This window comes from Xenopus tropicalis, chromosome 8, assembly GCF_000004195.4.
Source record: "Xenopus tropicalis strain Nigerian chromosome 8, UCB_Xtro_10.0, whole genome shotgun sequence".
NCBI classification, from domain to species: Eukaryota; Metazoa; Chordata; class Amphibia; order Anura; family Pipidae; genus Xenopus; species Xenopus tropicalis.
Window position 1 is genome coordinate 80,495,267 of NC_030684.2, and position 12,582 is coordinate 80,507,848.

At 38.9% G+C, this 12,582-nt stretch overlaps 1 protein-coding gene across 1 annotated transcript; it reads left to right on the forward strand.

Annotated features, from left to right (window-relative positions):
- The first annotated feature begins 878 nt into the window (after positions 1 to 878).
- On the forward strand, positions 879 to 9,296 carry eif3k (eukaryotic translation initiation factor 3 subunit K). Its single transcript, NM_001172289.2, is given in 8 exon segments — positions 879 to 965; positions 1,747 to 1,845; positions 2,695 to 2,815; positions 4,092 to 4,166; positions 4,430 to 4,496; positions 7,061 to 7,138; positions 8,601 to 8,726; positions 9,184 to 9,296. Coding segments are annotated over 8 exon segments (657 nt in total). The 5' UTR covers positions 879 to 906; the 3' UTR covers positions 9,216 to 9,296.
- The last annotated feature ends 3,286 nt before the right edge of the window (positions 9,297 to 12,582 follow it).

Genomic DNA, 12,582 nt, shown 5'->3' on the forward strand with positions numbered 1-12,582 from the left:
ACTGTGTATGAAGGGCTACTGTGTATGGGGGGGCACTGTGTAAGGAGGGCTACTGTGTATGGGGGGGCACTGTGTAAGGAGGGCTACTGTGTATGGGGGGGCACTGTGTATGGGGGAGCACTGTGTATGGGGGGACACTGTGTAAGGAGGGCTACTGTGTATTGGGGGCACTGTATGGGGGGACACTGTGTATGGAGGGCTACTGTGTATTGGGGGCACTGTGTAAGGAGGGCTACTGTGTATGGGGAGCACTGTGTATGGAGGGTACTTTCTATGGGGTGCTGTCTATTGGGCCATCATGGGCACTATTTTTTAACTATTTTATAAATGGGGTGTGGCAATTGGGGCGTGGCCAAAAATTCTTTTTGTCCCTCTTTTCATTTTTCAAATGTTGGGAGGTATGAACTAGATACTGAGCGCTGAATATAAAAAAAAAAAAAAAAAAAGCCTTTACCCTTTTTGGTGATTTTTTTTGTCTAAACAATAACCAGAAGACCATTATGTAAGGAGGTAATAACCTCCAGTGCAGAAAGCAAACATGGAGTAGTACTCCGTGTTTAGCTCTGTATTTGAAGAAAAAAAAAAATAGGCAAACAGTACGATCAGCACAAGCTTCTTCACTGAAGTCGTTCAACAACGAAAGTGGCTACACTGCAGAACTGCGCTGCCGTTATCTTTCCGTTACTCGTTTCCGCGCCCCCGACATCTCCCCATAGTCCTAACTGTTGATATCCACCCACCCACAAGCAGTCCCGAAAGGCGCTGAACTGGAAGACAGCGTCACATTTGTGCAAACGATTGCAATTAAAATGTAAGGGCGGAAGTGCATCGCGGCATGCGTTCTACCGGATCCGGAAGTCTTACGCGCTCCTAGTTCCTTTCTTTTTCCTCTCCGCTGCTGGTAACATGGCTTCGTTTGATCAAATGCGAGCAAATGTGGGGAAACTGCTGAGAGGTATAGACAGGTAAAAAGATGCGACGCTGCAGCATTTGTAATTAAGTATCGCGGAGCGGGTAGAGCGCTTGGGTCTGTTTTATTAGCTGCAGCATACGGTACTGCACAGGGTGAGGGAAATTGCCCACCCGGTTGGCCAGAAAAAGAATTTGGAGTCTACAGTAAATAACTAGAAGATCTCTTAAGAGCCGTGCACATAGATGGTGTTTCTAGTGGTACAATTAATTTAAAAAAATGATGTAGGTGTAGGCTCCGATCCAATATAAAGGTATTGTGTGGCCTGCACTTCCTGCTTATCTTTTTACAATATCTGTAAAACACAGTACACATTAGTTCTGCAGCAACTGCTGCTAGTAAGAGGAATAATACTAGTAAGAATTCAATAGGCTGTATAGAAGCTAAAATATGAGTAGTGCTGTTGTGTCCAGTAACCTGCCCATATTTCTAATAAAAGTCAGTTGTAACCTCTCCCCTTAATGGATTTATTTTAAGGGGTTGAATATTGACATTTTAGAATACTGTAAATGCCACCCTTTATAGTGTCTGAAGGTCAGTTATGGTATAAATATAGTTTCTTACCTTTAGAGACTTTGAAATGATAAAGGAGCTAAGAGAACAAAGAGTAGCTTACATAAAAAACGCGGACTTTTGCAAACAAATGGAGGGCGCAAGATGATCACTTTTGTAAAATAAACGATTTGCAGTGAACAATATGATACTAAGGTGCTGGTGTTCTTTCTGGCAAATTTCTGTTTTAGAGCTGTCCTCTTATGCCTTTCTGTCTCTTCTAGGTACAACCCAGAGAACCTGGCTACCTTGGAACGCTATGTTGAGACCCAGGCAAAGGAAAATGCCTATGATTTAGAAGCAAATCTAGCAGTGCTGAAACTGTACGTATCTCAGACTCCAGCCACATTTATATCTTAGAGGGATGATTCATTCCGTCTTGGAGTTACATGGGGCGATTAGTCGCTGCAACTTGTTTTGCCATCACTGTGTAGTGTGCATATTAAACACACATGTGGTGTAAAAAATAAAGCACACTTTGCAGTTTAAAGGAGAAGGAAAGGCTAAGTCACTTGGGGGTGGCAAAATGTTAGGCACCCCCAAGTGACATTAATCGCTTACCTTGTACCCCGGGCTGGTGCCCCTGTTAGGAGAAAACAGCACCAGCCCGGGGCACCTGTAGACACCGCTTCCTCCTTCCTTTGCGCGCTGCTGCCGAAATCCGTGGGCCAGCACATGCGCAGTAGTGTGAAAAGCCGAAGGTTCGGCTTTTCACTCTACTGCGCATGCGCGCGCAAGCGAGGAGGAAGCAGGAAGCGCCGGCAGCTACCCCGGGCTGGTGCTGTTCTCTCCGTACGGGGGCACCAGCCCGGGGTACAAGGTAGGCGTTCTAAGTCACTTGGGGGTGCCTAACATTTTGGCACCCCCATGTGACTTAGCCTTTCCTTCTCCTTTAATCTGCTTTTTGAGTTCTCCTCTCTGCTTGTATCTCTACATTTGTGCCAGGAGTATGGAGTATTATCCTACAGTGATTTGTAATAAATTCTGTTAATATAGCTTTGTTAAAATAAATTGCACCTAAGAACTTTTTTTTTCTTTTTTTTTTATATGCATATTAGTATCTCAGGTTTTGATGTAATCCAGAGCCTCTTAAGAACAATTGCAATTTTTATTATTATGCACATTTCTCATTATTCTACATGGCTTAAACAATTTCTTGTATTTCTTCACAGCTATCAGTTTAACCCTGCCTTCTTCCAGACCACAGTAACTGCTCAGATCCTTCTGAAAGCCTTGACCAACCTGCCCCACACAGACTTCACTCTCTGCAAGTGTATGATTGATCAAGCTCATGTATCCTTTGAACTAGAACATCTTATGAAGTAGTTAGTGTTCCTTAAAATTTTAAAAGCATTTACTGTACAAATAAAATGTAATATGAGCAAATGATTGTTGAAATTTGTTCCACCTAATCACTTGCACATAAATCTGATTTGATGGATTTCTAATTATTTTTATATGCTGATTTAAGAGAGGAATCACCACTATAATGTAAGGCGCCTAGAATAAAAAGTATTGGTTAATTGGTCAGCCAGGGTAAGGTAGCCTTTAAAACTGAGGGGATTGATCTATGTATTGTGTCTTGGCCATCCATATGATCAATAATTCAATGACCTTAAAATAGTTGCCCAGAAACTTGAAAAAACAATCCTCCTTCCTGCAGTATGGCAAATCCACTGATAAAAATAATTGCAAATATAAAAGCTAGTAGCATTCTGGTTAGTCCAAAAAGGGGAGCACTCACCAGGATACCAGACAGTGTAGAATTCAACCGTGCTGCCACGCCTCCTAACGCCCCCGATATAGGCGAATTCAGTAGCAAAGAACAAGGATGGAAGTGGATTGCTTCTTAGTAAAAACACTTTTATTTCCATCTTTAAAATCATGACAGTGTTCCCCCCAAACAGCTGAATGCGTTTCATGGCTACACGCCACTTCCTCAGAAGCTAGTAGCATTCTGGGCATAGAATAAACAAAAAGTTCATGCTGTATAGAGTGTTAACTTGGGTTATGTTTACCTTGAAATTATGTGAAATAGCTGCATGTCATGAAACACTTTTTTTTTTTTCTGCTGCTGATGGTGCTGTTCGGATTCATTATAACTGAAGTTATAAGAGTATGACAGGGTTAGCTGGTGATACATTTTTAGAGAAGCAGAAGTAGGTGCAAATAGTCTAGCACTGTATAGAACAGGGGTCCCCAACCTTTCTTACCCGTGAGCCACAGTTCAATGTGAAAAGACTTGGGGAGCAACACAAGCATCATAAAAGCTCATGGAGGTGCCAAATAAGGGCTAACATTGGCTATTGCACACTATCAGCTTACAGGAGGCTTTATTTGGTAGAAAATCTTGTTTTTATTCAACCAAAACCTTCCACCATTCCACCGAGTCAGGAATTCAAAAATGACTACCTGGTTTGGGGGCACTGAGAGCAACATCCACGGGGTTGGTGAGCAACATGTTTCCCACGCATCACTGGTGGGGGATCACTGGTATAGAGCATGAATACGTGTGTTTTATTGGATTCTCAGATCTTCTAACACAAGTTCCTTAACAAAGGGCACTTAGCAAGAGGAACGTCCCATTAGACAGATTCTGTACTTAGGTGACCTTTTAGAAACATGTCATTTCCAGTCATTCTGGGTAAGTGTCACATACCTTAAAAATGTAATTGATTCCATCGTTGATCTGTTGGCCTCGCCCTAGTTTTCTGTATTTTGACTGTGGTTATATGTAATGTGCCAATTAGTTGCCATTGCTTTTTTTTTTTTTAAAGTTGCGGCGACTAATCGCACATGTGTCTTCGTCTTTAAACCACTGCATGTAATTCCTTCTGAATGATAACACACAGTTAACACATTTGCTGATGAGAGTTTAATTATTCTTCTCTCCATCTTCCCCCAAAGCAAGCACTGGATGAGAACTTAGATCTTATAGATGGTATTACAGGCTTTGAGGATTCAGTAAGGAAATGTAAGTTTGTAAGGTGCTTTACTTGTAATAGCTGTTTGAACAAAGTATTCTGTGTTGCAGTTTTAGAAACTTATCTTACTAGTACTGAAATCTGCATGCTTTTTACTTGTGCCTGTGTTTCCCTTGCCATTTGTTTGCATTTAGTTGGTATGTGGGCTTATGTAATTGTTCTGCTAAAGTGCATTTTCTCTTGTGGCACCTTGGACAGGGAGGGGTGCCATGGTCAGTAAGATATGTAATGCTTTGCCTTTCTCTTTCAAATGTCTGTATGCCACTGCTTTATAGTACCTTGATAAAGACACACTGTATTAGTGTTTGCAGTTTTTGTTACCTTTGCTTTCTAAAATTTTGGACATCCATACTGCTTTGCTATGAACTTATTATGTAACCTTACACAGCTCTGCTGTAGATTTAACACACTTGCATTACTGAAAACATTACACTTTAAGTTAACTGTTCAGAAGAAGGTCAGAACTGCCACAAAAAGTGACATAAACACTGATAACTGTATACTGATAACTTTAAAATAATTGAAAATTTCTAATGTATATTTTATTTTGGTGGATAAATCCTTTAACAGAAATCACAACCCAAGCATCCAGTACATATTCTTTAATTAAAGGAGAACTAACGCTTAACTAAAGATGTTGCCTAGAAATGTTGTAAATTATGTTTTGTGCTTCTGTACCAGCCCAAGGCAACCGTAGCCCTTTATCAGTGAAGATCTAAGCCCCCAAGGATCCCCCCAGTAGCTCCCCATTCTGCTGATTCCCTGCACATGCTCTGTGCTGCTGTCAGTTACTGGGCTTAGGCCACAATATACTGTATATATAGGATATAAATGTTGCAATATAAAGCTGATTAGTAATTAACAGAGATGATTACTGCATGGCAGCTCTGAAGCCAGTGCTAGTAGCATCATCAGCCCCTTAGGATGAACTTATATTACAGACAAACATCATTTTCTTTGCTTGATAATTTCTGATGACCCCTAAGCTCAGCTTCTCAACAGCTGCTCTGAGCATGTGAGTGTCACAAACACTTCTCACAGAAGTGTCCAGTATGGTCACCCCCTGTGACAACTTTAAAGGACAGTATTATTACTACTATAGAGATGTTGAACCTTTAGGCTCCTTCAATAAGTTAATTATATAAAATATGGCATGTCTAGCCATATTAATTTTTAGGGTTTAGTCCTCATTTAAGCAGTATTTTATTTCCTTCTTCAGTTTCCTTCTTCACTCCAAAAACATACAGGCAGATTATTTGGCTTTTGACTAAATTGACCCCAGAGTTTTTGATTGTGATCCACATGGGCAGGGACTGATATGAATGATGGATAATCTTTGTAGCGCTGCAGAAATGTGTCCGCACTATATAAATAACGGGAAATAACATTTTTGGTTTTATATCCCCTTTAGTTTGGTATTTTTAATCGTCCATTGTGTACCTATAGATTCAAACTATTTTTAGACTCTCAGATTATAGACAGCACTCAGTACTCCAATCTTCTTATAATAAAATGTCTTTATTCACATAATTGGCACGGACCAGTACAGCAACGTTTCAGGTCTATATTGACCCTTTGGCAAGCGAACTACATGTGCTGCTTATTTGACCCATTTTTACTCTGTAACATACTACCATCTAGTGGCCATTAATCAGATACAACCAATACAAAGTTACAAAAAACAAAATCTAACACAGCAGCTTTCTATTTTATAAGAAGTTTACTTAGCATTTAGAAGGTATTCATTGTACTGCATTCAATCACCTAAAAACAAATATATTACAATTATTAAAAAAAAAAAAATATTTTGTGTTACAATTGGAGTTAAGTCATTTTTTTTCATGTCATGGGGACCAAAGCCTGAGCCTCCTAATCCACATCGCCTCTCGGCATAGGAGCTCTTTAACCCTGTCTCCTCCACTGCAAAATGTACCCACCACATCAGTTATTTGCAAATGTAGTTGTTATACTCCAAAAAATGAAAAAAAAAAATCTTCCCAATATTAATGACAGATTTCTGCTCCCTTATAACGTGGGGGACATTCCATGTAGTCTGACCTACATAAAGCTTGCCACATTGGCATTTTATCACATATATTGCAAATGTGGTAGTACATGTAAAGTTTCCTCAAATCCATATAGGTGTACCTTTCCTTGGATGGTAAATATACTTACCTTTTATACAATTAGTAAAGCAATTGCATGACCAATACTGAAAAGTGCCATTTTTCTGTGGGGCTTAGAGATTTTCTGTAAAATTAATCTACTCACAAGAGCCGAACATCTTTCTCTTTTATGAGTTTCCAACTATTTTTAGAATGGCAAATGCAAAAAAAAACTGTAGAATAGGGACCTGGGTGAAACGGAGAGGGTGTATCAGTAGTGAATACTATGTATAGTAAGTACTGTTGTCAGTGCAAAACAAAGGAAACAGTAAACCTGATGTTTTCTATTGTTCAATATAGAAATTTTATGAAATGTATATATAATGTAAAAAGATTACCATTAGAATGTGCACTTCACTCACCTAACCCCATTTCTTTGTTCCTTGCAGTTATCTGCCATGTTGTGGGAATCACTTACCAGCACATTGACCGGTGGCTTTTGGCAGAGATGCTGGGAGATTTGTCAGGTGAGTTTATTTTAATTTTTGATGCTCTGTATTGGTCTAATCTGTTAATGTACTGAGAGACTTCTTCCAAAGCTGCCATGTAGTACAGAGATGTGTGGTTCTAATATCCTGTACTGTATCAACAGACAAAATGAAATCAGTGTAATGGATTTTAAACTCTTTGGCACAGGAACCTCATCCCAACTATGTATTGAAGCACTTAAGTGTATATATGGGAGGAATATGTAATTATCCTGCCTTTTTTTGTCCACATTACAAACCTTTTTTATTTTATAAGTATTAAAGAGAAGGAAAGTCACAATCTGTGGGGGCGCCAAAAGTTAGGCACCCCCCAGTAATTGTATTCACTTACCTATTACCCTAGCCAAGTGCTTCTGTTAGCAGAAAACTGCACCGGCCCAGGGTACATGCAAGCAAGCACCACAGAGCATTCCTTTTCCGCTTCATATATCTTTGCTACCTCAGGGTCGATTCATGCTCAGTAGAGTGAAGAAGCCAGCATTTTTGTTAAAGTTCAGCCTTTCACTCTACTATGCATGTGCACCTGCACAAAGAAAAAAGAAGGATAAAGAGGATTGCTCCATGATTCTTGCTAGAAGAACCCCGGACCAGTGCAGTTTTCTGCATACCTGAGCATTGAGGTATCAGGTAAGTTAAAACAGTAACTGGGGGTGCCTAATTTTAGTCACAATCGCTGGTGGGTGACAATCCTTCTCCTATAATATGGGAAAATATACATTTACTTGTATCTCTCTATTATACAATTTACCTTTTAACATAACTGAATACACACTTTAAGCCAGACTCTCTTTTACATGGGCAAGGGATCTTCAATCCACACTCACCAGCACACCCTGGCCTTTCCACTCTGTTCCACCTGGTGCACAGTACTTTAAGAGACGTCGGCACTCTGGTTACATGGTTTGCTACTATTAAAATCAGCAGGGTTTATCCCGCTAAAACAAATCCTGTTGTGCCGGTATTTTGTGCTATCAAGGGATCTTCAATTCACTTGCACGTGTTCTAAGCATAAATAATTATTATGCACCGAAAAAGGAGGCCACAGCCATATCAAATCAAATTCTAAATAATTGTGCAGTGCTGGTAAACACTGTCCAACTAGAGGCCCACAGGTGGGATGAGAAATTTTTGGCCCCCTGCATGGCCTACATTATCATCACCACTTGTTTATGAAGCAGTAGCAAGTTGCACAGTGATTTTTAATATTTTGTAACAAAAAGGATACAATAATTTAACAAATAAGGGTTACTGAATAAAGCTCAGATGGGCCTGCACACAAGACTTTACAATGCCCATAGACTTCGTTCTGTAACATAATTATTTTATAATAATCTAGCCTCTAAACATGAGTGAAAAATTGGCTGATGTCATGTTAAATCTTGGACAGCACTGGTCTAACTATTTCTTTTTACTTTTTCTTCTTATTAAATGGATGCTACAGAGCCCCAGCTCCGAGTGTGGATGAGTAAATATGGATGGATGGAAAGTGAAAATGGCAAAATTTTTGTATGCAACCAGGAAGAAAATATCAAACCTAAGAACATAGTTGAGAAGATAGACTTTGACAGTAAGTGCCTCCAGCTGATGGTAAAGTGTGCAGCTAAAAAAGTTAAAGGGATTGTAAAGGCAAAAAAATAAGTCTGTTTTCTGGGTCTCCAGTTAAAAATGATCAGCACTGCTCAGAATTCCAAAAGGAGATAAAAGCAGCATGGGGAGGGGTGTCTCTCCCCGAGGTTAACCTAACACATGAAATGACCCCAGCCATTTGGATGCAGAACAGCACTGAGCGTTTCTCATAGTCCAGCCTGCGGACAGGCAGCTTTGAGATGGAGGGGAGGTGAACAGGAATTGAGCTGAAGAAGATTGTTTATTTTATAAAAACAATTCTGGTTTTTAATTAAAATATATTGCAGATAGGCCTCTTTTTTAGCAGAGACTCAGGAAATAGGCTATTATTTTTTGCTTTTTAATATATATGTAAGAGATAACACATGCATACTGATTTCTTTTTTGTTTTTTTGCAGGTGTTTCTGGAATAATGGCATCTTCTCAATAAGTTTTCTTATAACAAGCTAAATGTTATTTTATGTACAGAATGAGTGTTGCAGCTGGCTAATAAAATCAGTGAATCAATTAATTCTGTCTATGCAAATGGCAATATGGAGTAAAGAGGTCTATGATAAAGAAGACTGAAAAGACTAGGATGTTTGTCTCTTCAGCCAGTGGCAAAGCTATAGTACATCACAATGGAACTGCATTTATTGAACCTCTTGGTTCACTGACCACAAGAATGTGACAACTTAGAGGTGGGTTATTCAGCTGCAGCCAGTCTTCCTTTTAAAGGGAAACTAATGTAATTATAGTTTCCCCTCTCAAAAATAACACTCTGTAATATACATGCATTAACAATTCTGAGGAGTTTTTATAAGAAACACAGACTTCTGGACTACTTTTCCCAGGGATCCCACTTTTTTCTCAAAAGCTGTTGCATAAGCTCTCAGAAGCCTGCCTTAAGGTGGCCATACACATTCCAATTAAGATCTTTCGTTATTAAGGGGACCTGTAACCCACCCATAAAAAGCTGTATAATAAAAGTCCTTTAAAAATTAAACATGAAACCCAAATCCTTTTTTTAACTAAATCATCAATACCTCTTATAAATGCATTAAAAAATCCTAAGGCATAGGGGTGGGGCAGGCAATGTATGATTGACAGCTCAGGTTTTGAATTACAATTACTTTAACTTTCCATTCAGCACTTCCTAGTCAGTTAGATGGCAGATGTATAAAATTTGGGGGTGATAAAAAGCTTTCCTAAATAGTGTACACAAAATGGCACTTGCCTGCTTGATCTGATTGTATAACTTTAAGACGAGGAAAATTGAATGCTTTATATAGAGTAAGTAGAGTTTATTTTGCTCTACTAACATTGAAGATCATTGATTTCTCTAATAATGTTAAAAGATAAATCTTCAGATATGCAGATAGAAACAAAATAATTCTACTCCTGTCTGACAATTCAGCATTAACATTGCGACGATGTTCTAGCGCCCAATAAAACTTTCCATCTTGTCCAATGGACAAGGTGACCAATATCCAAGGACTTTTCTGTTTTTGGTCACCTATTCTATGCATGTTCATGCAGCGAATATTAGTTAATATTTATGGCCACCATTAGTAGGGTCCTGCAGTTTCACAGACTTTAGATATGCTTGAAAACAGGAGGGGTGTTTGAAGAAACTGCAGATACCTTCTTAGGGCAATGACACGTGACATTTTGTCTCCATTACTAAACACTAGAAAATTACTTTGCATAGTGCGTGCTGAGAATTGCTTTGGGCAGAACACTTAAATCACATAATCGTGCAAATATGCCTTCATGCATATTTTGCTGCGATTGGGTTATTTGAGTGTTTTTCCTAGAATCCATTCTAGGCAGATGGAGATGTAAAGAGGAGCCACAGCTCCTTTTCACTCCCTTTTATTCCAATTGTAATTCTCTACACAACCATTTCTAACACTAGAAAGGCAACTATACTGTGTGTGGCCTCTCAAGTTCTTTCTATTTACCCAGCCCAATGGCAAGTATATGAGCACTGCATCAATTAAACAGCTTAGGCAGGAGGAAGAGAGAGTTCTAATATTTTCTTAACAGAATGTGGAAGAAATTAATGATCATACATCTGGTCAAAAGAAAAGAGAACATTACAGGAAGGCCATCTCCATAAGGCCCATTTTGAGGAAATAATTCAAAATTTTAAAATGATTAAAATTACTTTTTACCTATTCAGTATCCTTTCCAACAGAACAAAACAATAGCAGGGAGGGGAAAGGAGCAGTTTCTTCTGAAACTACAGCACACATGAAGACTATTAGCATGTGTGATGGGTGGTCAAGAGAAAAATGCTGGATGATCAGACAGGCAAAACTTCCTGTGCAGAACACTGCCAGTTATAATAACCACCCCCACACCCTCGAATGTATTCTGTTTGGGACTAGACTTTTTTGTAGTTACACATCATGGGTGCATGTTAACAAAGTTCCATTTGAAATGTACCTAATTTCCTTAAGAATCTACTATTCATGTGTTAATAAATATTTCCAGTACTGGATGCATCATCAGTATTTGAGGGAGGATGCATTTCCTTCTGATAAAGGGAATGAGGTATATTTATCATGCTGTGTAAAAAGTGGAGTAAAACATTATCAGTGATGTTGCTCATTGCAGCCAATCAGATGCTTTGCTTTGGTTTTCTAACTGTTGAAAACTAATGGCTGGTTGCTGTGGGCAACATCACCGGTAATGCTTCACTCCACTTTTTACACCGCATGATAAATATACCCCTAAGTGTTCCCACCGAAATGTTAATGATGTACCAATGGCTAATATAATAGGATATGCTCCCCTTTGCGGTTATATTGATGTGCGACTCCTTATTACAGATAGTTGGTGCAAAGTTCTAACCCAGTGGCAGTAAAGAGGATCAAGGAGCTAACAATAAAGCAAATTGATTCTAACTTAATGGAGGTTTTAAAAAACAGTGACCCTATAAACACTACAGTTGCTACAGTCTGTTTGCCTATGTCATTGCAAGGGAGAAATTAACCAATGACTTTTCAATTTATGCAATTGGTTAGAGTGCACAAGCAACCAATGTATTGGTCCAATAGGAAATAAGTAAGGGCAAAGCCTGGACGTGATGATGTAAGCATATAGGAAGTTCTCAGTGTGTTAGGTTCAAAATAGGCCACTCCCATCCCATCAGAAGGGGACAGAGACAGGAGAAGGACTGATTTAAAAGGTATAAAAAGTAGCTTTTACAGAGGTCTTTGTACTTTTTTATGGAAAAGCATTGTTTTATGGAGAGCATTGTTGGAGGTTTAATAAAATTTGGACATTAAAGGTGAACAATCCCTTTAATATCTGGGCAACAAAGCATTCCTTTGACTGAGAGAATGGACATTGAAAAGATTAGGGGCCCCAAAATTAAAAATAAATATTAAGAAAAAAAATCTGTCTTCAAATAAATCTGCTTTTTGCTTGCTTAGGTAGCACTCACACCAGCCAACAGAATCACAATAGGTAGGCATATTGTTTAAACACTGCAAAGTACATAAAGACCAATTGCAATTTGTTTGCAGAATTTTGAGGTTTGGGCAAGTGGGATGAGTGCTAAACAGTTCTCAACTGACAGTTGTGGAGAGCTCATAATACCTATCACTATAATGCAGGAAATATCATAAAGAGAACAAAATACAAGTCTTCTAAATTGGCTCAAGTGAAATGTTAAGCCACAAACCAGACTTATACACCTTGATGTAAGTGAGACATATAGTTAAACAAGGGTGCACAATAATGGAGATAGCTTATAGTGGAAGCTGACATTGTTATTGTAAAGCATGGCTGTTCATCTGGAAGCCCTC